At 32.5% G+C, this 27,107-nt stretch overlaps 1 protein-coding gene and 1 long non-coding RNA gene across 7 annotated transcripts in view; one reads left to right on the forward strand and one right to left on the reverse strand.

The window, feature by feature from the left end:
* Positions 1-16,039, forward strand: part of Usp16-45 (ubiquitin specific protease 16/45) — a 52,217-nt gene extending 36,178 nt beyond the window's left edge. For 5 of the 6 annotated variants that reach the window (XM_072022994.1, XM_072022997.1, XM_072022998.1 and 2 more), the window contains 8 exons: positions 3,836-4,098; positions 7,032-7,237; positions 7,434-7,680; positions 7,764-8,084; positions 9,885-10,122; positions 10,322-10,588; positions 12,265-12,446; positions 14,998-16,039. In XM_072022994.1, coding sequence (XP_071879095.1) covers positions 3,836-4,098; positions 7,032-7,237; positions 7,434-7,680; positions 7,764-8,084; positions 9,885-10,122; positions 10,322-10,588; positions 12,265-12,446; positions 14,998-15,070 — 1,797 coding nt within the window. In that variant the 3' untranslated portion in view covers positions 15,071-16,039. The remainder of the gene's footprint in view (positions 1-3,835; positions 4,099-7,031; positions 7,238-7,433; positions 7,681-7,763; positions 8,085-9,884; positions 10,123-10,321; positions 10,589-12,264; positions 12,447-14,997) is intronic. The other variant, XM_072022995.1, reaches the window with a different exon arrangement.
* On the reverse strand, positions 12,672-14,849 carry LOC139998470 (uncharacterized). Its single transcript, XR_011803290.1, has 2 exons — positions 13,073-14,849; positions 12,672-12,958 (listed from the first exon to the last, which is right to left on the reverse strand). It is a non-coding gene; the product is annotated as an uncharacterized lncRNA (long non-coding RNA).
* Positions 16,040-27,107: the final 11,068 nt, after the last annotated feature.

The raw sequence follows: 27,107 nt of genomic DNA on the forward strand, positions 1-27,107 counted from the left end.
TGGGTCTCCTACCGCCGATTCTAAAAATAAATGTTACGGTTGGTTTGGCCAATCCGGGACGATGATAATGCCCGTTGTTCTATTTTGCTTTATTTTTAGAAGCATTCTGAGAATTTGTTTAAAGGGCAGAATACATAAAATTTCAGATTCGACCAGCTTACTGTAAATACGCCGATTTGTAATGCATCTGGTTTCTAAGAAAGGAAAAGTTCGCGTTCAGCATTCATTCTATACGCAAATAAGTCATCCATGTTCACCTAATCTTTTAGTGATAATATCAAAGGCTCGTTGTGTTCTCACTCGGTATACTCATTCATAGTTCTCAGCAGTCCGTCTGCTTATTACCTTCCGATGCTATGTGCGATGCAAGAAAGACTATGTACTTGTCCTTTGCCTATTGCCAGATGTCCCTCGCTAATTTTATCTATGCGGGAAGCGTGCACCCTTCATTCTGTTTACATACGTTATTGCAGTTGTATTATTAATCTTTAAGAGTATCTGACTTTCTCTTACATGATCTACCAATTTTCCTAAAACTATCTTCATTGCTAAAATTTGCTTGTAATTTATGTGCGGTTTCTTTTTATTTTCTGCCCAGAATCCGAAGGCGTTGATGGAGCTGTTTGTTGCTTCTCACGACGTATTTGACGCGCTTGCATATATTTCCATTCTGAACTTATTTGTTTTAATACTTTTTCTTACCCCCGGCAATTGATTAATCCACCAAGTTAGTGTTAATTTAGGGTTAGGTAGATCAAAGGTCCAATCGGTTTGAATAGTTTTTGGGAGAAGCATTCTTTTCCGATAATTGAAGTTATTAATACCAATGTCTTTTCCTTTTCCAACGATTTAATGTGCAGTAAGCCGTATACAACTGCTAGGCACGCCTTTTCTGCCGCGAATAGTGTTAGATTCGTCTCAAGTCGTTTTTCCCTCTTCCAACTCGATAAAACATTCTCTCGAGTCGATCATCAGCCCGCAAAATTTGTACCTAGTATCCGGGACAATGCTACTTTTTCCTTAGTCCTAAGATCTAAAAACTGGAATAATTTTGCCGTTTCTGTGATGTTTTTATTACATGCCACGTAATCGGCCTCAATGCACAAGATATCATTTAGGAGAGCTACCAAGATTAGTTCTCGTGACTGCAGGTAGCTGCATATTTTGGTAAAAATAACATTCGAAGAATCGTCCTAATTACTCGTACCGAAGGCATTTTCGGTTCTTTTTATGTATGGATATTCCGTAGCACGCATCCTTGAGATCTACTATTCTGATGTAACAGCCTGGTGAAATCAGCTTCTTCTTCGCCGTTCTTATGTCTTCTATTTTGAAATGCTAGGTCTGGATGAAGTTGTTTAATTTTGTAAAGTTCGGAATAAAACGTGATGATCCATGTGGTTTTTTTTTGATTAGGAAATAGTTGGTTGGTGTTTGCGTGCCCTATAATATTCTATTACTGCATTTTCTAGTAATTTGTCACTTATTGAGTTCTCTCGTAGTCTAACCTGTCTATCATATTTTGGGGTGGCTTTCCCTATCTAATCTCTTTATCGAATTGTATTCTGTATCTCACAATGTAACTTGAGACGAAATTGTCCGGTGTTATCTTTTGCTAATTGTCTACAAATGAGTTTAGTTTACCCGCCATTTTACTTACATTTATCTCGGATTGTTCTATTTTCTCATTTTGCTGTAACTCTGATCGTATATCGATGATAACGGCATGTAAAGAGTGTTATTATTTGATCTCTTTATCGAACTTGCTACCCTGCGTCTCTTTTATCTGAGAGATGTCTACCAAAAAGAAATTCTTTTTTCAGGACACTTCTCAACTTCTTATTCATCTCAGCAATTCTCGACTTTATCTGCAAAAGATAGGCAATGAATTGTTTGTAGCTAGCATATACGTCATGCGAGTGTATATCATCTTGATTTATCTGCATCATATAGTATTATTTTGTTTTCGTATCAGACATTTTGCGACTGTCTGCGTGTCTGCCCTTGCAAGTTGAGGAAACAAAAAAGAGATCTCTGTTTTATTCTATACGCATGTCACGCGAATATTTGTGGTAGAGGTTTCTGTGTATGTGAGCGAATCCAGCATGGCGTTCTCGAAGTTAAAGCGCGCAGCTTGATATTCCTCTTTTCCAGTATATATTATGAAAAATGTTCGACTATATCTAATACTTACTTTTAGATTCCTCAACTTCGCTGCGTCCCACGAGGTAACATCAGACTGCTATGCTCGAACCTGTCTTTGATCACTTCTAAGTTGTTACTTAGTTACTGTTATGCACATTTTCCATTTGCTCCTGTAGTTTTTTAAGCTCCTTTGGTAACTATTCTAATTAAACCTTCCTCTTTTCCTTTTGTCCACTCCTTTGGTAATGATTATAATTAAACCCTCCTTTCTTTTTTTCTATTATGATGAACACCGTGAAGCTCATATGAAACTAGGGCGTGTGCTTTGTTTCAAAGTCGGAACATTGTGACACATCTACCGGTGCTTGTCTTTCATAATGTTATCAGGAGATAACTCCCTCAGGCCCAGCCTGTGTATAGCCCGCACCGCGCAACGTAGGTCATTCTACAAGACTTTATAAGAAAAATCATAGACTAAATATTAATCCCGCCTATTCATTAAAATCCGTAACAGTGTATCGAAAATCACCTCATGAAATTTTCGAGTAGACTAAATTGTTTCCTTTAATCCTTTGCCTCTATAAATAATTAATGGCACGGATTTCTTATCCGAAGGATCGGTAGAATATTCAAGGTTGCCTATTCGCCGTTTATATATGCTATAAACAAAAGATAAGAGTTAGGTTTGGGTTAGATCCATAGAAATATAAAAATAGAATACGCGAGTACATTTACCGCGTAAGTGAATGCAATATAGAAATCGAAAGGGAATGTTACATGGAAATTCCTTTTATCCTTGTCTGATCAAGCATCTACACTGATGCCGTTCGTTGATGTTACATTTTTATTTACTGTATGAATATGCATGTGTTATTAGATTAGGAGACAATGTGCCTGTTTGCAACGTTCTCTTTCCATTCCTGTATTTTTCAGCTCGCTCATTTACTCTATTTATATATCTCCATAGGTCATTGTATCAACCAATACTAACACACACGCTGTCACGCTCGTACAATTATTCAAATATAATTAAACAGAATTCACTATAGCGATATCGTCACCTTTTTGGAAATACCTCGAGAACTATGGTCGACAGTTACACGTAGAATAAAAAGTTCTTCAAAATCATATCTGTCGCAATATGTTCAAAAATCATCGAAATCGGAGAGGACGGTTCTAAAGTTTCATTCAATATGGTTGATCTTATCTTGGTACATACATAATAGCTTTTATGTTATGGAAATTAAACGATATGTAGTATTTTATGTAAAGAATTATGGTCATTTTTGCTTTTTTGAAAGTATTGATCATAAAATAACGCAAAGCAGTTTCCTCTTTCATTTTTTCTCTATATTTGGCATTTACGAGGAAAACGTTGGTTTGTAACAATGCAACAATTGTTCAAGTGGATTATCAAAATTTGGCAATTAATTTATACACATTTAATTCTTGCAACTGTTGCGTAATAGAATAGATAGTGATATATGTATTCGTAACAATATCATTATATTATTAATAATTACGTATAATTTTTTATAAATATTTTTATAAATGTTATCTTACTGTACTTACTTGAACTATATTTTATTGAATATAATATTAATTTTAATTGTATTACTTGTCAAAGATTTATAACGATTGCTGTTTTTAACAATATGTATTAGTGAATGCGAAAACATAATCTTTTTAGAGGTACCAGAGTATAATTTTGAAAGAAGTTGGTTTGAACGAAAAAACTAATCCGGAGGGTGTAGAAGAAAACCTCAAATCACGTGTAAAATTTTATGGAAATCAGGCTAGTTCAAGATTACTTGGACCAGAACTTGTTTTTCGTGGGGTTTTAGTTTCAACATTAGAATGCCTGGATTGTCATCATTCTTCACAGAGTACAGAACCCTTCTTAGATCTCAGTTTGCCGGTTATGGCAGATAAACCACAACCACCAGTTTTGAAGTAAGAATAATTTTCTGAAATATGTGAGAGAAAAGAAAGACGTGAATGTCTCATTTAATCTTATTGATTAAAATATGTTGTACAGAGATGTTGTATGTATTTTAGAAGTTGAAATGTAAAAGTTATCAGAAGAACATTATGTGATTCTTAGGCAATGTTTCTGCGATGGAAATATAGACCAATATGCACATAAAAAGGTTTAAAATCATCTTTATCCTTTTTATTACATACAATGTTTCTATTTTTCAATTTCATGTAATATTTCGCTTCTTAATGTATACAATGTGTTTTAAAATCTTCATTTTAAAACGTTTCTTACATATACAAAATCTGGAAATTTCTTGAGTGTTGCTCTTGAATCTACATAAACATGTATGTTTATTAATTCAAAAATTACATTTGCAACTTTTAATAAGTAAAATATGTATGTATTGTGATAGGATGAGTGCGGAAACATAAAAAATGATGGTTGCGTGTGGCTTAGCGACAGCGTGATGCGTTACCAGCTGATTGATTGTGAACTCCCTACGAGTGTGTCACGTAGGAGACGCAAGAAATCACGAAATTAACTGATCACCGGTGATCTCCTCGCGTCGTAGCTCGAACGTTTCGCAAGTAAGGTAAAAAATTCGGACTTTAGATATGATAGTAAAATTTATTGTACGAATCCAACAAAGTAACAGAGTAGGTTCAGAGCGTTATAACAAAAAGCTGTTGAGTGCTGATTTGGGAGGGTTCTTCCAATGAAAGTGAAAGTGAAAATAGGCGGTAGGTGAATGTCAACCAATACTAACGCATATGCTGCCAGAAACGTATAACTATAGGCAAAATTCACTGTAGTAGTATTGACAGAAAAAGTCGATTAGAATCATGGTCTCCATCAAATGTTAAAAAGTCATCAAAATCAAGAGGTTGAGTTCTATTTGTACATCTACCCAATTCAGTTTTTCCAATAGCTGATCAAATGATTTCAATCTTGGTACAATAATAACAGTAATTAGGAAATTTCGTTCTACGTGGTTGAATTATAATGTACGCCTATCTATTTGCGTTCAAATGATTTAACGAATTCAAAAACGATATCGAATTGTTTTTGAAGCTATGTTGTTTGTATTTGTCACCGGATAAAACGTGACATCATCTATTTACATCGAAATTGTTTTGTGCATTGAGTCATGAGTGACAATGTTCATCGTGGTTAACTTTTGAATGCATTCCTTCTTATCCTCGATGGTCCAACATGAATGATGAATCCAAAATGAAATTCTTCCAAGTAATCGAGTCGGATGTAGCACTTTCAACTCTTGACGAAGAGGTTCATTCGGATGTGCACGTTGCAATGTTCTACAATTATCTAAATTTTTGTATTGGAGACATGTACGGTAGTTTATAAAAAGGAATGATGATGAAAGAAAAGATTAGAAAAAGAATTACAGATTAGATTATATAAAATGGACTTTGGAAGATTATGGAACGTTTACAGAAATGAGTATCGATGCGTTCGTGTTTACGACAGATAGTAATGAGATAAGCTAGCATCCAACACCGTCATTCTGCAGCGGAAATTAAAAAAAATATTCAAGATTTATTACTTTTCTTTTTCTCATTTATTAGAGATCAGTATCATTCAATCAATGTAATCAATGTATTAGAATAAATAAAATCTTCAAATAAATTAACTGCGATGATTCCTCAGAAAATATTACGCGACTCTCAAGCATTGCATTGTTTATTGCCTAATACTTGTAGCATTGAATGACACGTTTCATAATATCGAATTATCGAATTTCTCTTAATATATCTTAAAATTTTTAATGCATCGGGTTTTTTATGTTAGTTAATGTAGTGCTTGTTTTGAATGTGAGTTTATGAATTGGATTTATGGAGTTTTAAGTTGGAGATCGTATTTATTAGATCTTGGAGCATCTATTTTCAATCTACAGTGTACCAATTGAAGCACAGTACGCCAGTACGACCGTCATTTCTCAGTTATGTCGGCTCCAAAAGACATCACACGAATAAGACAGATTCTTCCTTTCAATTCCTTAGCATTCATATGAATTCTTCTTACACTAAATAAAGGTATATATTACACAATGTATATTGGGTCGTCTGGAAAGTTCGTTCCGATTTACATTTCGATTCGATATACATTTATTGAATTATATTATATTTCTCACACAACTTGAATAGATATATTCAATATAGGGTTAGATACAAAGTCATTACAACAATGTCACTAGGTTGGTATGAATTTGTCGATTCATCCCTGTTACGTATACGAGGACCTATATCTTTCGAACGCATGAATTGAATGCTGAGATTTCATATTTCCATACATACACACAGTCCACCATCTCTTTCTACAATACTCACATCTCAATTGACGGTTGGTGCCTTTCGGAAGTATACCCGATTACCCGGAAGTATATTTGGGAAAGAAATAATTTCATCCGAGATACGTTAGTGCATTCTTAAAAGTACTAACGCTATTATAGGTTGTAGGGATAAAGCACTCATCCTGTATATTGAAAGGATTCATTAGTTTCCCCTTTGTATATGTCATATATGTTATGATATAAGATTACATGAGACATTCTATCCAAAAATAGTAACAGTGTACTTAATAACATTACTAAAAATAAGAATAGGAACAGTAATAAAAATATATTACTATATCCGTCATAACCTTGTAGTAGTTAATATTTTATAAATTATTAAGGATATTCATTTAAATCAACACATACATATATTTTTATTATATTAGTCTATAAATATATTCTTAATATTATATTGAAAATGGTAGAAGCGAATTTGCTTACACATCTTTTGGATGTCTATCTATAATTAATCTATAATTAATAAAGATCTATAATTAATAAAGTAATAATGATTCTAATTGAATAACTTTATTACGTATATATTTATTTAAGAAGAAAAAACAATGGCTTTGAAGATACATTTGATATAATGGGAAATAATATTTCACATGTACCTTCAAAATATCAATCAAAAAAAGAAAAGAAGGCTGCTCGGAAAAAACGAAAAAATAAAAAGCAAGACATTCGTGATCATGGTGATAGTTCTGTCCCGGATAAAAGTAATACTGTTGAAGAAAATAATGGTGTACTTGAATCAGGTAAAATATTTTAAATTTTGTAAGCATTATTTTGCATTAATTTTTGAAAACTATAACATTTAGTTTAACTAATTTTTCGAATTCAAATAAATGATTGAATTGAAGAAAATATTTGCATGAAAAATTGTTTTTTCTTTTTTCATTTTTTTACATCATAGTAATTTGAACGCATAAGCATAGTAACAAATTTTTGTAGAAGAAAGCGATGCAGATGTGGAAGATAATGCAGAAATAGAAGGGCTTCTTCCAGAAGTTGCTGAATCAGGTTATAGTTCAGAAAAACAGTCTACGTTAACAAGTCCTGCCTCTCCATCGACTGATACGATGAAAGCAAGGGAAGCTATTAACGAAATACCATTACATAATGACCTACAATTTGATGCAACAAATAATGTTTCCTTAATACAACTTTTAAATCGTTTTGATGCAAATTCGTTGCCCAGGTATTATCAATCATAATAGGATAGATTAATTTGCTATTTTTATTAAATAAGACGTTTAATTCAATACTATATTTGCTTCACAGTTCGAGTTCGAATGCATGTACACCAAATTTATCGCAAACAAAAGCTTTAGATGCTCTAGATAGTTCTGAAAGCTTGGAAACTGAAAGTGGAATCCAAACTAGATTTTCTATATCTACTTCTTTAGCAATGACCTCAGATTTAACGAGTCCAGAAGATCCAACTATTAGTTTCAACCCGATTATGTCAAAAGAAAGTTCAAGTTCTACGATTACTTTAGCAAATGGTGAAACTATGGAAAATATTAAATTATCAACACCTAGCCTGAGTTTAACGGATTCTGTTAACCACATCGAACAAGAAGCATCTACGTGTAATCAATGGTATTGTAGAAATTTATTTTATTTTGTAAATTTCATGCTTTTATATTTCATGTTTATGTTAAATATTACATTTCATCATCTTTTAGTTTTATTATTATTGAATATTGATTTTTACAGTTATATATATCAAAGGTAAACGTTAATGTTGTCTCCCCTCATTCATATACATCATCCATTTTTATATCATTATACTAATTTCCGAACATTGCGTCGAATAATAGTAAAGATTTATTATACGTACGTACATAGGGATTTCTATCTTTCGAACGTATAATTTCTCAAAACTGAGATTTTATATTTGGAGTCCGTTCACATCCCTTACATTATCCACCAAGTTTCATCTTGATTGGCTACTGTCGCCATTCGAAACAATATTCAAAATTATTTCTGTAATATAAAAATACTTATGGGGTTAATGAATCTGCAGATGAGCATAAATGCGCAGAATGAAACGCCAATATTTTAAAACAAGACATATCACATACGTATTATACATATTCTGAAAAGTGATATTTTGACGCGTATTTCTCTGCAATTTGTGGGTTTATGAATTTTAAGTGTATTTACGTTAAAAGTAAAGATGGGGAAAAATAAGGTGCATTTTCACCATTTGATGTTCTTTTAATAAAGAAGGGAAACATCACTGTACAAACAACAAAAAATATATCTGCTTTTCATACAGTCCTTGCTGTGACTGAGGATATCGTTCCGAAGTAGCTAGTTCGGTCCACACAATATGTCACATGACACATATATTATTGAATAAATCTATGTACAAAGAAATCTATGCATCGAAACATTGTCGAAAAATCGAAAAATTCACTAATAATAGGGCTACGAATTTATTATTAATAATAGTTTATTTGAGGAATTGTAAAGGTATATTTATATAGAAGCTGTCGAAATCAAGATTTCTAGGTGTAGAGTCTTGTAGAAAATATATTTTGACGTTTAGCCAGAACTATACCTGCTTTTTTTAGGTGTACTATTTAAAGAGAGCGCGGATATACTCATATCCAGATCTCATTGCTTACTAATTACATGAAATGAAATTGATCAGTTAAGCAAGTAGAATATATAATCATCAGTATTGATGCATATCTTCCATAAAAATACGGACTACACACGGAAACCACTTTTTAAAAAATTATGTTTCTGTAAATCTAAAGATTTGTCGTGTAAATTAACGTAGAAGAATATTTTTAAACATATCGACAACGGCCCTTTTTCGTCGATTAAGACATTGTATGGCTTCGTTTATTAAAGAAGTAACAATACTTTGTTACTAATATCGTAACACTGCAAAGAATAATTCAGCTGTTTATTATACATGCCATGAGATTATAGAATATAGTACATAATATCCACAGCATACTATTTATTATAATACATGCGTACAATTAGTGGATATAATATACCATTATTTAATTGCGTTCATAGAAATTGTATAAGTTTACATAGAAATTCGCGCTTTGTTTGTTACATTTTGTTTTTTAATGAGAAATGTATTATTGCACAAATAGTCTGAGCTTCCTAGATAAAGATGAGCGCAGTATGCGACTATCTTACCAGACTATATCAGTTCGATATTTCTCGTACAGCTTTTATCATGTATTTTTACACTTTTCTATTTGCTATATTTTACTATAATTGAATATTACGCCAGTTATATTATTCAACTATATCATCTGTGTTCAACTTTTGATTGCAAAAAATAATATTATTGCCGTTAATACTAATTATATTATATTACTTTAGTTTAAATGATTTTAGAATTTCATACATTTATTTTCATAATAGGAAAACAAGGAGAAAAACAGAAGAATGTTCTAATGACGTTAATAATAGAATTGATAACATCACTTCTGGTATTTCAAAAATAGGAATTAGTGGTAGTCTTCAGCAATCACCTACTAGATATACAACTAAGGAAGGAGAATGTTCGATACAATCGTGCTTAAATCAGTTTACAGCTTTAGAGTTGATGAGTGGGAGCAATAAAGTTAGTTGTGAAGCTTGTACTGCCAGAGAAAGAAAGGTATATTATATTATATGCAAGTTTAATAATGCAATTTAACAGTTATATTAATTAATAATATTTGAAATTATTCATAATAATTAATAATAACTAATAATAAATAATAATAATGTATATTTGATTGAAAAATTCCTCGCTTGAGAATTGCAGTTTTTAATGCAATAGGATCTAAAATGAAATAAATTTTTCATGATGTCAGGTGAAACCGAATTGTAAGATGATCTGCACTCCAAGTACGAAACAATACCTGATCTCTCGAGTACCCGCGGTTCTAATCCTCCATTTAAAACGATTTCAAGCACAACGAGTCGATTTTCGAAAAGTAACAAGGCACGTTTCATTTCCAATATTACTTGATCTAGCACCTATCTGTAAAAATCATAAAAAAGCTAGAATTTATGCACTGTATGGTGTTGTTGAACATAGTGGAACTATTCACGGTGGACATTACGTGGCTTACGTAAAGGTAATTATTTAAATGTTAAGAATTTAATTATAAATTATTACAAATCTATTTAATGCACTGTTAAAATGATATAATGTTATAAATATTATCAAATTATGATATTAAATTATGTGTCAAGTATAAATATTGGGTCACCCCATAAGTAATGCCGTTGTAACGTGTGGTATTTGGTAGCGAGCACGTCACACAATTGAATGAGAAGCGTCCAAGCTTTATCTTTATTTTTAATGTGGATCCGACCTTTATTGGTGTAAAGAGGGGATAGTGTCAAAGAAAGAGAGAAATGTATTGAATCCGATGAATAATAATACGCTTTTATTTATGATACTAAAAGAAAGAAAGAAGAAATATAATAGTTGATACTCACAACTCATTCTAGATGTTTGTTTGTTCTTCGTTACTGTGCTATATACTCACACTCGTTTGAATGTTTCTGCTCTCAGTCTCGTAGTACCGTTGTCCCAGCCTACGTTTGTATATCAGAGTTCTACAAACGTTACAACAAGTTATGTTACAAAAGATTATGTCATTGTTTCAATGTGCGAACTAGATTTACGCACAATCATTTGGGCAACGCTGGACATCTACCGGACAAAGCTCTACACTATCCCACAGATTTAAGCCTATTGCCTTTTTACGGATATCTGTTGTACACGTGCCAGACTTACTCAAAACGTGTACAAATCGGGACAAGAGACTTGTGAATTCGCGGTACCGACTATTCGTCTCAAGTTCCACTTTTTAAAATTGGGGTTCCCCCCGTAACAACGTTACAGCGCTCATGGTCGCTGAGTCTGCTCATTCTTGGACGGTGCGGCGCTCCGAGTTGGAACGATATATGCTCATTGCATCCCGTCCGTCCACCACGTCACTCGAAGCACACGTGCAAGAAATCCATTTATAGGAGCCTCTAAAATCGTAAAAATGTGGCTGTAATTTAATAATTACTATCATTCCATACTAGGTCGGAGGGTGTCATCAAAATATATAGACGGAATGTAACACCATTTTTATGAAAGTTAAATTTAAAATAATGGATGTTGTTACTATCAAAGTTTTACAAAAATTGAAAAGAATATTTAATAGATAAAGGTAAAGAATTATAAAAAATGCAAGAAAATCCATCATTAATTGATTGCCAACAGGTAATCTCTTATTTTTGTTTAGCGTAAGAAAACCGACAACTGTATCATTACTTATGGGATATCCTAATACATAATAAAATACTGTTCGTTCGAGTAAAAGTGGAGCTTTTAGAAATCGTTAGAACCAGAAAATGACACAGACGGACCTATAAGAAACTTTTAACTGACGACCGACTTAATACGAGACCTGTAGGATTTCAATCAACTAGATCAATGAGAGGTAGTAGATGGAAGCGTTTAGGACAAAATTTTATATGGAGGACTACAGAACAATGAGAGCCAATGCACCGCTTCCTTTTTACTCGGTTATGTGTTGTGAGACTTCACTTTTTCTCATTTAATCTATATACATTATTTTTTGTCCCCCTCTTATACAGTTCTTTTTTATTTAGTATGATCTTCACACACATATTTGATTACTTGTAATTAATTACTGCATATTAAAAGGATGTATCTATTATTTGACATAAAAAATTTTGCACATTAAGTATTAAAATATACAGCTTTCAAGAAATTATGAATGTTTTTCAGTCACGATTAGCACTAACATCAGATGATCCTCGATGGTCATTTTTGCCACCAAAAGATGCTAAAGATTTACAAGAAAGTTCATATTCTTCGAGTTCTGAGTCTGAAACTGAAGAAGCAGCTGCAGCTCCCTCATTGACAGTAAGACCGCCACCCGGTAAATGGTATCATGTTTCGGATTCCAGGTATGTAATTTTTTAATGTATGTGTTATGCGATATATCCTATGTAATTAAATGAAATAATGATACCATAGTATGTGAAACGTTATAAAGATTATACTCGTACATATAACACATTATTAATAGTCTATTGAATATTTCTAATTGAATATTTATGTAGTTTTTGCAAGTTGAGAAAGCATACAGAACAATGCATGATATACAAAATTATAGAATGTTTTGTTGTATGTGTTTAAATCCTAGATATGGAAAATAAAATAAAATCCACCAGACCGACCCAAAAAATTCAAATTATATCTTTTATTTTTAATTATATCTTTATTAAAATATTTAAATATCGGCTTACAGAGGATAAATCTTCGTCAGTTTCTATGTAAAGAATAGAAAATATGTTACCACATGCTGTTTTTAACTGCTCTGTTGTTTTAAAACTCTTTCCATTCTCTACACACTCACACTCTGTGTAGGTAATATAGGGATCGATATGGGAGACATAGCTGGGGCAGATTCAGGATACTAAAATAAGAAAAAATGTTCATGCTATATAAACATATGTATAAACATATATGCCTGATATCATCTTGCTTTCGAGTAAAAGCTTGTTTTGTCTTGTAATAGTTGCTTGCCTACCTTCAGAATAATTGCTCACAATGATCACAGCTTTAATAGAGGCTTGAATACGTTACATCGTAGACTGTCAAACTTTTCTGAACAGGCTACATGGATTTGTTGGCAACTTTAATCATTATATTGATGAAGAGTTTCAACATTGTTAACTAACGTTTCATGAACAACAGATTTTAAATGTCTCCATAACTAATAATCTAAAAATTAGTGTGCTCAATTTACTCCATCTATTTCTCACATACAACGGAATATCCCGTATGTAAATAAGTCAAGTGTAGTACTCGTTATTGATTGACCAAACAAATCTTTACTTAGGGTCCATCTCTCCCATTGCATTCATAAAAAATATGGATTTGCATAAATATCTGCATTCTAATCATTAGGAACCACTTCATTTTGTCTAATAAGATTCTTCCTATCATCTGTCCTTTTAAAGCTTTGGCTTGGTCTAAATGTGTATAAAAATGGTCCAAATATGTGAGATTCCAGTTCGTGGCCAAGTGTTTCAGTGTTTTTCTTTGTCCTTTGCACAGTCTGCAGATTTCCCCGTTCTTCATTTTTGCACCAGAATCTTGCTGTACTTTGTATATCTCTTCCTGTTAGTTATTTTGGCATTTGTCTTGTTCAGTTTCTCTGTATTCTGTATTGTACCTTAATTGTTGTGTCTTGTTGTACAGCTATTGCCTTTGTATTTCTATTTCCTTCATCACTACTTTGCTCATAACACTCTTTCTAGCATCTCTTCTTCTTTCTACTCCTCTTATTAATAGGCCATTTTTACAGCAAAATTCTCTCTCCTTTTTTTCTACTACTTTGTTATCGCACTATCTTCTCTCTTTCTATCTCTTGTAAATATTCCTTTAATATTTCATCATCTGACTCTCGCCTTATTTTTTCAAGTGCTGTTGATTTTCTGCCTGCTTTCACTATAATTTTGTTTCTGTATTTTCATCCTTTACATTATATCCCAAGATGTTTCAATTACGTCTTAATATGCCTTTTAAATATTTACCTTAAATACTTACCTTATCATCTGCAGCCTGTTTTGTACTTTCCAGCCTCATATCTTTGCTCCATGCAGCATAATACTTTTAATTAACGAGTCAAATTAGTGGATTTTGTTTCAGAGTCTATTTTAGATATTTAAATTCTTTTACTGGCTCCACTTTTCTCTCTTCCCAAAATTATTTTTCTATTTTCCACTTTCCTCTCGCGTTTTTGGAAACCATTATTTTAGACTTTTTCATGTTTAGCATAAGGTTCCCCCTTCTCTAAAAGCTTCCTAGTTTTCTTATTTCCTCCATTTCTTCTGATGTTTTTGCCTTCTTACTGTCAGTCCTCCACCCTGTCCCTTAGTCCCTAGTTTCCTTTATTTCTTATTATGCTTTGCTCTCTATAATAGGATCTTCCTTTCCTTTTTTCACTCTTTTAATGACCTTTTCTTTCATTTTCACCTGTTTTCTTTGAGTTATCACTCCAATCTGTTCGTATCTGACCATGTATTACGTCCTTTACACTGTAGTGTTATGAGAGAAATTTTATTATTAAAAGAAATGTTTCTTAAGAATTGTTTGTATAAATGTAGTTGTAGTTTCTTAAATTTTCTGCTGATTGAAGTCAAATTTGTAATTTCTATCAAAAAAAGAAAAAAATAGTATTATTAAAATTTGTTCACAGATTGCTTAATGCATATAGTTTTATATAACTTATAAAAGCTTACAAATAAATTTTATGAAACATTTATTAAAAATTGATATGAAATCAAGTTTGAAAAATGTTTTTATGTTGTTTTGAACATGCTTCAGTTTTACTACTACAATTCTGCTACTAATTGTTATATAGTTAAAAAAGTTGAACAAATTTAATTTTAGTTTAATATAAATAGAAGTAAATCTAGATTGTATTCATAATTTCATTTTATGTTTTAGAGTAACAGAAGTCGACGAAACAACTGTGTTACAAAGGCAAGCCTACCTCCTATTTTATGAAAGAATTCTTTGAGCATTTTAATAAGTCTCAACCTGAAATCAGCGAAATTTAGATTTTGCAACAGCGAAATGCAAGTCAAATGAAAAATAATAGAGCGAATCTTAAAATATTATAAACGACGATCATTTAGATTAATCAAGAGCAATACTAAAATTTATTTCTGGAGATTTAGATTTTAATTTAAAATTGACTGATGAGTAGGTCAGTTTGTTATCGATATCAAATGGTAATTTTTATTTAAAGTAGTTTTTCATTCGAATTAATCACGTTGCGAATGCATTATATAATATTTTTTAAAATTAATTCATGATTTTACTATGCTTACTAGAACATAATTATAAAATATTTATTTTATCAAATATTCAATGTATTTATATGCACAATCATCTGCAACCAGATTGTGAGGATTTCAGAAGGTCAAAATTCTGATAAAGTATTAAAATAATGCGAGTAAAGATGAAATTTATGTTTAGAATAAATACATAATTAGTAAATTGAATTGGGGATTAATATTTTAATCGTTAATTAAGTAAAATAATACATTGACTTTTTAACAAAATTGTTCTATGTACTGTTACTATTGATAAAATAAGTGTAAAGATCCACATTTCATGCTTACAAATTTGAAGTCTCGTTTTTTAAATGTTCAGCTAATTGGTACCGTTTTATATTTTTAAAAATTTGTTTCTGGACCAGACAAAGTAATATTTAAGAATATAATAAATTTCAAACAAACAAGTTACGGAATAAAGAAGCTACTTGTCAAAGGAATACATATTTTGCAGATACGGATAAAATTATAAATTACTACTTATTTTCTTTTACATGAATATAACTTAAATTTTGTGCTGCTGGTATGGATATGATATTATCATGATTTACTTTAAATGTAGTCAAATTCTAGATTGAACTTAATTATTCAAATACATGTATTTATGTGTTTCAATTGCATTTATAAGAATAAATTACTATTAAGTCCAATTATCATAAATTTCCTATTGATTTATTTCATTGATTCATTAACCACATTACATTAAAGATTACCGCATCATCAAGTGCATTTACGTGTACCATCGACGCATTTGTGTTTAATCTGCAAATAGTTATATATTGATTATTTTGCAGAAATGAATATTTGTATTAATAAGTATCGTAGCACGACAACTTTCTGTAAATGATAAACATAGCGAAAATCGTAGACTGATGATAATAGTGTAAGTTACGGCCATGCGCGCGGACCGTGGCGAAACAATTCCTTTGCACTCGATCATACGTGTCGCTGATTGGCTCACATCAAAGAGGTATCTTCAAGAGTCGATATTCGTGCGAATACGCCGGATATAACGAATGACCAAGGTCATAAAATTTCTGGCCTTGAACATACGCCTCGCTGATTGGTGCGGAGGTGTCTTGATGAATTAGTATAAATATCAAAAGACAGTCGAACTTGATGAATCTTCTCCTGCGTAACTCCAAGTATACTCAAGTATATTCCGATAATCCCTGAGATTTATTATCTATTATTAATTGAATGATTTTCAGAATCTCTGAACGTATTTAATAATGGACATTACATTTCCATAACACATGTAATATACCTTAACAGCAGATTAACCTTAATATTAGTTAATGTTAAGGTACATCTCGTAATAGAGAGAGAGAGAGAGGAAATGTGTGGATGAATGTACAATAGAAATATATTTAAGTATAAGTACAATGTGTATCCTAGTTCAGATCCGCATGCTGACAGCGTTATTTTACGAAAGAGCTTCGAATTCATGGGCCTATGCGTATTTATATAATTACGAAAAACTGGCCTGTCTGTACCCCGCTGCATCATCTGTGCAAGGCATGTTCCTAGAAGAGGCGTGAGGCTGAGAGACCCTTCAAACTGATTTAGTGCTAAACAATACTCAATGGCTTCGAAGACTAGAAAAACCAAATATTAGAAAAGATTTTTTTTTTATTATTTGCATTTATTTTAAAATCAATTCCCGTAAGAGAATTTTAAGTAAATTTATCTGGCGTGGTACTATGACATGATTAATAAGTGTTTATAGTATGTTTGATTCTATTTAAATCTAATGCTTAGGTCTAAGGTGTAATGTCTTTTTAGCCTGCGGATCTGTTCCGACGTGTCGAGTAGTTGAGTAATTAGAGGGTTTTGATGGTTGTTAACTCTTGTGTCTATTGCTGAATTTGGATAATTCTTCTTTGACTGTGGATATCTTGAGGTCGTGATGTATCGTTTCGTTGGTGACGTACCACGGTGCATCTATTAGGGATCTTGAGGTTTTCGATTGGAATCGTTGAAGAATTTCTATGTTGGAATTACTTGCTGTTCCCCATAGTTGGATTCTATAGGTCCAAACAGGTTTTAATATGGCTTTGTATAATGTAATTTTACTTTGCGTGTTCAAGTTGGAACGTCGGCCGATGAGCCAGTAAAACTTTTTAAATTTTGCTTGAGTTGTTTGGTTTTATCTAAGATATGTTGTTTCCATGTCAATCTTCTGTCCAGAGTCATACCCAGATATCTGACTGACTCTTTATCTAGAATAGGTATATTGTTTATCGTTACCTGTGGGCAAGTTTGTTTTCGTAGCGTGAAAGTTATGTGACTAGATTTGTTTTCGTTGACTTTGAGTTGGTGAGTTGGTTGTGAATAAAGCCATTAGGTAGATTTTCAATAATTGTTGAGTTAATTATTGCTATTACGGGTGAATGATCTGAAGAGAGTTCCACAGAAGATTTGATTTGGACATATCTCGGCGAGATATTTTTGGTTATGAAGAAGTCTAATAAGACAGTTTGTTCTTGTCAGTGGGCCAGTAAATGGGTTCGTTTCTACTGAGGTAATTAAGTCTGTTGGTGTTTATACTGTTCAGTAGATTTTTACCTTTTACTGCAATAAGTCTGCTGCCCCATTGGGTATGTTTAGCGTTGTAGTCTCCTGCTATGAATCTATTGCCGAGGTCTTCGAGGAAGTTATCGAAGTCCACTTTAGAGATAGAATGTCTAGGAGGGCAGTATACTGCTGACGTGGTGATTGGACCATGCCAATCTTCTATCGCTACGTTTGTGGCTTGGAGGTAGTCCTTCTAGAATGATGGAAGCTCATAGTGTTTTATGCTGGTTTTAATGATAATTCCGGTGCCGCCATGGGCTTTTCCGCTGGAATGTTGGGTATGATAGAAGTTATAACCATTTATTTTTAGGTAATTTTTATCGGTGAAGTGGGTTTTAGATATAAGCATTACGTCAATTTCTTGTTGTTTTAGGAAGAGTTCTAGTTCGTATTTATGCTGAGCTAGACCGTTGGCATTCCAAAGAGCTATGCATATTGGTTTTATTTTACGTCGGAGCGTGTTAATTTGTCCACGATGATTGTAAGCAATGATAGTATATTATTAATTTGCTCTGTTTGTTTCGCGATTAATTTTTCAAGCCAGTTGAAGTTATCCGTGTTTTGTGAACTGGGAATACTATTTTGGGATTGATCACTATAGATTTTCGGTTTCATTTAATTTCCTTGAACTACTTCTGCATAAGAGGTTGGAGGAGTAGTGAATTAACTCTGGGTTTGGGGTACTTATTTTTATACAAGGTTTTGTAGGCTGTGCAAAATTTATAGTTCGCAGGATGCTCTCCTTGACATAGAATGTACTTCGCAGGAGTTTCTGAAGATATAGTGCACTGATCTGTGGAGTGAAGACCTGCACATTTAACGCAGCGGTGATTGTGGTTGCAATATTTCTGCGTGTGGCCGTACCTTTGGCACCTTTTACATTGAACTATCTCTTTCTTAATAAAAGGTGGCTCAATTTTTGCTACATAATTCATTAAGCGATTGATATTATAGGCTTCTTTGTTATTTGGATTTTGCTTTAAAGAATAAGGATAGCGGGTTTCTTGTGATTCTATGCCTTATATTGCTAATGTTGGTTACTTCATGGCCATCATTTAAGAGTTCAAACTTCAATTCATCTAAGTTAGCGGAGTGGTGGATGTTGCGAAGTACTGCACGAAAAGGTCTTTCTTATTTCAGTTGATATTTGTGGAAGTTTGCGTTTAGGGTTTTTAGTAACTTTGTCAGTTTTCTATAGGAATCTGAATTGGTCTGGCAGGATTTTAACCTGATTGTTTTTAATTTTTAGTATGTAATCCTCTTTGTTAACATCTTTCTCGGTGGACTTTATTATTGTTTGAATGTCGATAACATCATCAATGAAGATTGGTGGGAGAGGAGGATTTTTTTGTTTATGTTGATTTGATGTTTCAATTACGTTTATAGAGTAGGGCAGGTATTTCGGAATTTCTCAAAGAAGAGATGGGTGCTGTCCGAGCCATAAACGGACAGCCACTCAAAATTCCGAACAAACTGTTCAAAACATAACATTGGCGGCAGAGTACAGCTGGTTTATTCCTTATTCGCATGCGGGGCTGAACAGGTCACATAACTGTTTATTTATTAATAAAAATTGACAATTTTTATAGCAATAATAACAATAATTGAAATAAATACATAAAAATAAATTACCGTCTTCCTAATGACAATAAAAATCGTGTCAAGTTGTGCCTGTAATATTGGTCGCTACGCTAAAAAATGTAATATAATTAAAAGAATTCTTATTAAGGTAATTATATGGCTTTTTATTTTTAGTTCGTTAATATTTTGATAGTTCTTAGTCTCTATATTGTATCATATGCTTTTTCTATCTACAGATATTTTAATGAGATATTCGTTTTTCAAAATTGCTTTGCGATTGCTATGTGATTCTCACCTACACACTTTTTCATTTAATTTATGAATTATAACAAGCTTTAGATATAATAGAGGACATGCTGGTATTGTGACAAAGGCGGCCAGATAAATAAATAACCGTATATGAATTTATCGGTATTATTTTAAATACTATCAGAGACTGAGAAGGTATCTAGAGGATTTCAGTAAAAGTCTTATGTAATAAACAGCATTTAAAACTTTACTTGAAAAAGCAGATATTTTTTCACACTTTATCCGAGAGAATTAGTTAAAAGATAAAGCTTTCTCAAGCATTATTTACAAAATTTGAACATCCAACATCATACATCAATAGTAATTTGTAATCACTTAGATTATTACGGTGTCAACAATACGGACACACAAAAAGATACTACAACAGAAACGTAGCGTGTGTCAAATGTGCAGAAAACCACCTAACAATAAACTGCCCATACACAGGAAAGATAAACGAAGTAAAATGCTATAACTGTAATGGAAACCACCCAGCAAGCTATAAAGGCTGCGAAGTCACAAAACAACTACAACGAAAACTGTTTCCATCGCTTCGAAGCAGAACATAGGGCAGCTATCCCTCACAACAAGAAATTGCAGAATCAGAGCCAACACCCAATGTATAAATCGTATGGAACACTAACCATAGAAACACCAACAGCTTTGGTGGCCGAAGTTATGCACAACTAACTAACCAACACCACCTATAAACAACCAAAACCAAAACAACAACAATAACGACGCTACAGAAATCAGGTAACTGCTCAAACAATCTATCAAAAACACTGAAATGCTAACAAAAATGATAAGTGAGCAAAATGCAATACTCAGATAACAAACACACCAAATTACAGTCACGTTGCAACTACTTACAAACATGTTAAGTAAAAAATAGAAATGCACACACTGAAAATAGCAGCTTGGAGCTCCAATGGCCTACAACAACGGACCCTCGAAACTAAGACATTTCTGTATAACAATAATATCGACATATTACTTGTTTCAGAAACACATTTCACACCAAAAAGCTACATGAAAATACCATATTACATCATCTATGATACCAAATACCCCTCAGGAAAAGCACACGGAGGGACTGCAGTGATAATAAGAAACGATATCAAACACCAGTTACATAGTGAAATTAGTCAGGAACGCGTTCAAGCGACTATCGTTAAAATACAAACTAACAGCAATTACTTCCAGATGTCAGCAGTATATACACCACCGTGACATAAAATGGCATCTCAAAAATGGAAATAGTATTTTCAATCCTTAGGTGACAAATACATCGTAGTGAAGATTTCAATGCAAAGCACACGCTATGAGGCTCAAATTTAACACACCTCGAGGTAGAACACTAGAAAAATATATTAGAACTAGTAATTTCAACATATTATCCACAGGAAGGCCAACATACTGGCCGACAGATCTAAACAAAATTCCTGTCTTGCTTGATTTTGCAGTTATAAAAGGACTATACGCAAAGAAATTAAAAATAACTCCCAGTCTTGAGCTTAGCTCCGATCATACACCGATAATAATAGAATACACAAGCAGACCAATACTTTACAACAATCCAGAGACGCTTTGCAGTAAAACTACTAAATGGCAAACGTTTAAAGAATTAATTGAGAGCAAAATCAACTGCAATGTTCCACTAAAACACTCGAACACATCGATCAGACAGTAACAACATTGACAGAAATTATACAAAAAGCAGCATGGGTAACTACTATCTATGAACCAAACAACAGGCAATATTTCAACAGACATCTTTTGACAAAATCAGAGAAAAAAGAGAAGCGAAAGCAAAATGGCAAAAACATAGAACAAGTGAAAATAAAAAATATATAAACAAACTCGCAAAGGAAATAAAAAGTAAAATAAAAGATCATAATAATAACGAATTCTCAAAATTCATAGAGACACTCTCTGCGCACGAGAATGCCAACTACTCTCTATGGGAAGCCACGAACAAAATAAAGAAGCCAATAAAACTAATCCCGGTAATCAGAAAAGCAGACAACACATGGGTCAAAAGCAACGAAGGGCAAGCTGCAGAATTCTCCAACCACTTTTGTAATACATTTACTCCATATAATATTAACAACAGTAAAACCAAATGTCATTCAGTCTAAGATGCACAATATATTAGTACCCCAACTAACAAGCACTACACCATACCTTATACAAAAGCACAAGAAATTAGAATTATAGTCGAGAAAACAAAAAACAATAAAGCACCAGGAATCGACCTAATCAATGGTATAATCTTGAAAAACCTTCCCCCCAAAAGCAATACGTTTAATCACAATAATATTCAATGCAATTTTAAGAATCCAATACTTTCCTAATCTATGGAAGCTACTAGCACAGATCATAATGTAACCTATCTCAGGCAAAGACCCACACCAAATTGTATCTTACAGACCAATATCACTATTTCCTGTTTTCCAAAATTCAACAACAATAGAGAAAGAAAAATTAATACCAAATCACTAATTTGGATTCAGAAACAAACACTCCACGATAGAGCAAATACGCAGGCTCGTCAACAAAATTTTACGAACAATAGAAAAAAAAAACAATACTATACAGCCCTCTTCATGGACATTGAGAAAGCATTTGACAAAGCATTTGAACCATGACAACCTCTTACAAACAATCAAAAAATATTTCCCGGAACAAATCCATCACTTACTCAAATCATATCTAAGCAACAGAACCTTTGTAGTAAAAATAAAGGATGTATATTCTGAAGTAAAACACATCAAGACAGGGATACCGCGAGGAAGCGTTTTAGGACCAATATTATACACACTATACACGGCCGACATACCAACCACCACCAACAGCAAAATACTGACATTCGCGGGCAACACGGCTGTACTAGTCAGGCACACTAATTCAGAAACAGTAGTCACTTTATTACAAGAGCACATCAAAAAAATAGAAAAATGGCTGCAAGATAAGCAAATAAAAGCAAACCCCAGTAAATGCAACCATATTACATTTACGCTAAGAAAACGGAAACCACCAAATATCCAATTGAATGGCGCGCACATAATACAAACAGAAAAAATTATACAAAGGAAATGAAAGCGTTGGCGAAGAATATCATAAATTCTTTTTTTAAATGAACTCTCCTCTACTATCTTGTTACACAACATGTTTTAGCGATTTTAAAAGTTTGGTAAGAGGGCAAAACTGCTTTGAAAGAACAGAATCTTTTCAGGAGCCAGAGAGAAACTTAAGGAGAACCTTTAACCGTATAAACATAAAGTTGGAGTTATTTATCGTTTTAGTATAGGTTTAAGTTATTCCGGTGTAGATTTCTTTGGTCATTTTTATTTTTAGTTTTTTTAGCTCCTTTATTTTCTTTATTTTGTTATTATTTGCTATTTTGTTAATCTTTTTTATTTAGTTCCAATGCAAATGATTTGAGTGTGTAGTGTGTACAGCGCTTATTGTGTGCTTTGTCTGCAAGAAAACGGAGGTTATATTAACATTTACCGTAATATAAAATGATTGCTATTTTTGTTACGATTTTTCTGTGGACTCCCGTGGAGGGGACAATCGCGGCGCGTGTAGATTTGTGTAAATGTTGTTCATATGTGCTTTCATTTATTAATTATTTATAGGGGGCAAAGGATTAAAGGAAATTCTATGAGGCGGTTTTCGATATGCTGTTATGGATTTCAATGAGTAGGTGGGTGTAATGTTTAATCTATGATTTTCCTAACGAATTGTCGTGCAGGATGGTTTACGTTTCCGAATACTACAATGAATTATTTCTGCAATGAAGAATTTCTGCAGCCCATGTATCATTTGATTTGAGGATCGCTGTGTACCCCGCTGCTCAGGCTGACGTACTTTCGTTCGTGTAAGGAGGTTTGTTCGAGTACAGGGATATTTCAGCTGATTTTTAATTATCAATAACTAAAAAACAAAGCCGAAAACGCAATCTTTTTATTCTTGACTTTTATTTTATTTTAGCTTCAAGAGTTACCCCTTGTATTTTTTTTACACCTATAGTCGAATATCCTGTATATGTTCATCGATTAGTTGATTTAGCTAGTTTATGCTATCGGGATGAAACCTTGCATTTTGTACGCGCAGTCCACCAATTAATCCCGTAAATCCTTTCGTTCTTAACTACTGCCATTAAAAATTATCTATTATTCATATATGTCATTATTATTTTATTGTGTCTGATCGTTTCTCCACAAACGTTGGAAGTGACTGATTTGGGCACTTTGTTTACAAAATTGCATCTGGAAGCGGATTTTGTCCGTTCTGTAAAATGAACTTGTCGCTTTATTACGAATTCCTCGTTTCAAGTATACTTAGATCGTTTTTCTACACATTGGTTGTAGGAAGTAGACTTCAGCTGTTTCTTTACAGTTAGTAGGGTAGTTGCATGATGTCATCAAAGAGAAGTACATCTTCTCTCTTTTTTTTTTTATTATTTAATTTGTACTTTACAATTTGTCTAGCTGGACATTTGGTAAATTGAGAAGTACATCTATGCCACAAAGTACTTTTCCATTGGTCTTGAATTCCTGCAGTTATAAATTAGTTTTTTGTTGATTCTCGTAAGACACCATTGATAATATTATTAACAATCAATTACATCATATTACGCTACTTTGGCTTCTCCTGTTTAATCCTTTGTCTTGTCATCCACTGATAGGTTATTACAGCGCCTTTCTAAGTGGAAAAAGAGGAAATATAAATAAAGGAATGAAAAGAATATTTGAACGGCGACAGTCAATAAACTACTTCGATAGAAGACCTTTTTATTATCGCATCAACTGTAGGATTATAACAGCGTTTAACATGCTCAACAAGTAATTTTAAAATTAACGATTGGCTGCTACCAGCTCCTCTGATAATAAAACGCAACATTTCTGTTGTATTTTCATCATTATTAATATTTCTTTTAATTACTGCAAATACTGATTTAAATACATTTTTCTGACGAATATTAGGATTTCGAATGCTATTAAGGAACAGATATTCCGTAGCATAACATCCGTCTCTTGTTGTTCGTTTTCATATAGACATACTTGGGCATTGTATATTCTTTCATCAGCATAAATAAATAATATTCTGAATATTGTGTACTGCGTTCAATGCAGTCTAGGTGGGCGTTGCTTCAATAATAAGCTCTGCATAAGCAAATTATTCAGCAGTTGGATTTCTCAATATAGGTTTCAACTCGTGCTTCAGTCACAGGCGACATGGCTCTACCAATTCATTTTCGAACATAAGCCTACTTTCATAACGAAATGATATGTGACACACTATTAAATCATAGAAATATTCCTTTCTATTACTATTCAAAGTATAATGTCGGAGATAGAGTACAGCTGGTTTATTCTTTATTCGTATGTGGGACTGTACAGTCTATACAATTTTCTATTTATCAATACCAATTAATTAATACCAATACCAAAAATTGAAACAGATAATATATTTATTATATTTATTTATTAGTATAAATAAATTACCGCATTATTAATGGCAATGAAAACCATTCTACGTTGGCACTGTAATATTGATTGTTACATTAAAAAAAGTGGAATACAATACTTTTCCAAAAAGAATATTACCGATTTCGAAATGCGCTGAAAAGTGAAAAATAATTTTCATTGTATTTATAAAAATTAAGTACACTAAACAGTATGAAATAATTTCTATTTTATTCATATTTTATTTATATACATATCCAACAACAGTTAAGATTACTCATTCACATATTAAATAGCATATTAAATATATTGCGACCTAATCAAAGGTAACACACTGTTAATAAATTCTATGCAATTACAATTTCTTCCTTATTCAGTTTTGGTTTAAATTTATCACAAATGCAATGTACTTGATTTTTATGGTTGCTAATCTACAAAATAGTAGATAGATAGATTTAAGAAATCTAAAGAGATTAAAAAAATGGCTCCTTAAATGGGAGTCTTCAAATTAAACCTTTATGTGTATTCTGATAAAATTTCAGACAATTACACCGAAAATGTTTAATTTTTTCACATTTTCCAGTTTCTATTGTATTATATGTTATGCTATTGATTAGTATCTCTTGTGTATTAACCAATATTGATTGACTCCAGAAGAAATAACTTGTTATTGTCGAAAGGAACTTATCTTAATCTAAATGTAGGTGTATTATATCTACCTTAATAAAGTTTAAATCTATCTAAATCTACTCGTAAAACTGTGTGGTATTCCGTTGGCAAACGATGAATTGATAGTTGGGAACTCTGAAATAATGTGTTAAAACTTCTGAACACCCGTAAAGCAAAAAGCAAAGGTTCTAGATATACTTTAGTTTGTAAATAATTTAAGTTATTAAAAATCATAATAGCAGTGTTCATTGTTCATCTTCAATAACTGTCAATACAAATATTATATATACTGCTTCCTATTGTTGCAATATTCCTTCGATACTTTCGAACAATGCTAACTATCTTAATCTCGACGACTGAATCATTTTTAGTCTTGCCTTACCTATCGAATTTTTAGTAAATTCGAATAAATTAAATGCAGCAATTGCTCTACACGAGTCGGTAAATAATTACATGCATCGTACGCAATGAGGTGCACTGAGTAGTAAATACATGGAAACATAGCAACTTCGTTATTGTTTTATACTAAGCGGGGAACGATTGAGTTATACTATGCATTATCTATACAAATGCTAATAACATTAACCACGAACGAATTATGCTTATTTAATGTATATTCGAAGTATTTATATAAATGTTCGGATGTGCCATCTTTCACCCGAAAATAATCTAATAAAAAATTTTTATTTTTCCTTTATCTATGTATTGTGTTAAAATACATAGATTTTTCATTTTTGAGATGTCTGTTATCTCATCGACAAGTACCAAAAATAATTTATGTTGCAACAAGTACGATGTTCCTGTCGTAATCGTCTTCTTAGCAATATTTTTTATTAATGCTGAAATTTCCTTTTCTTTCAGTGTCATTTTCATTTACAATATTTGAATCTCGCATTACATCTTGCGTCATTTTAACAAAATGTTTAAGAGAATAAAAACTTCGATTATGTTCTACAACATATTGGCATCTATAGTTTAAAACATATGTGGCGACACATGAGTCATAGGACGAGGCGAAGCGAGAGCGACTCATGTTGTTGTTGTGCCTCGGATTACGGATACCGCCTCGACATACGAAATTAGCGCGAGATTATCTCCAGGCAAAAACAATGTCGTTGTTGAGGGT

The sequence above is a fragment of the Bombus fervidus genome, chromosome 3, assembly GCF_041682495.2.
Source record: "Bombus fervidus isolate BK054 chromosome 3, iyBomFerv1, whole genome shotgun sequence".
NCBI classification, from domain to species: Eukaryota; Metazoa; Arthropoda; class Insecta; order Hymenoptera; family Apidae; genus Bombus; species Bombus fervidus.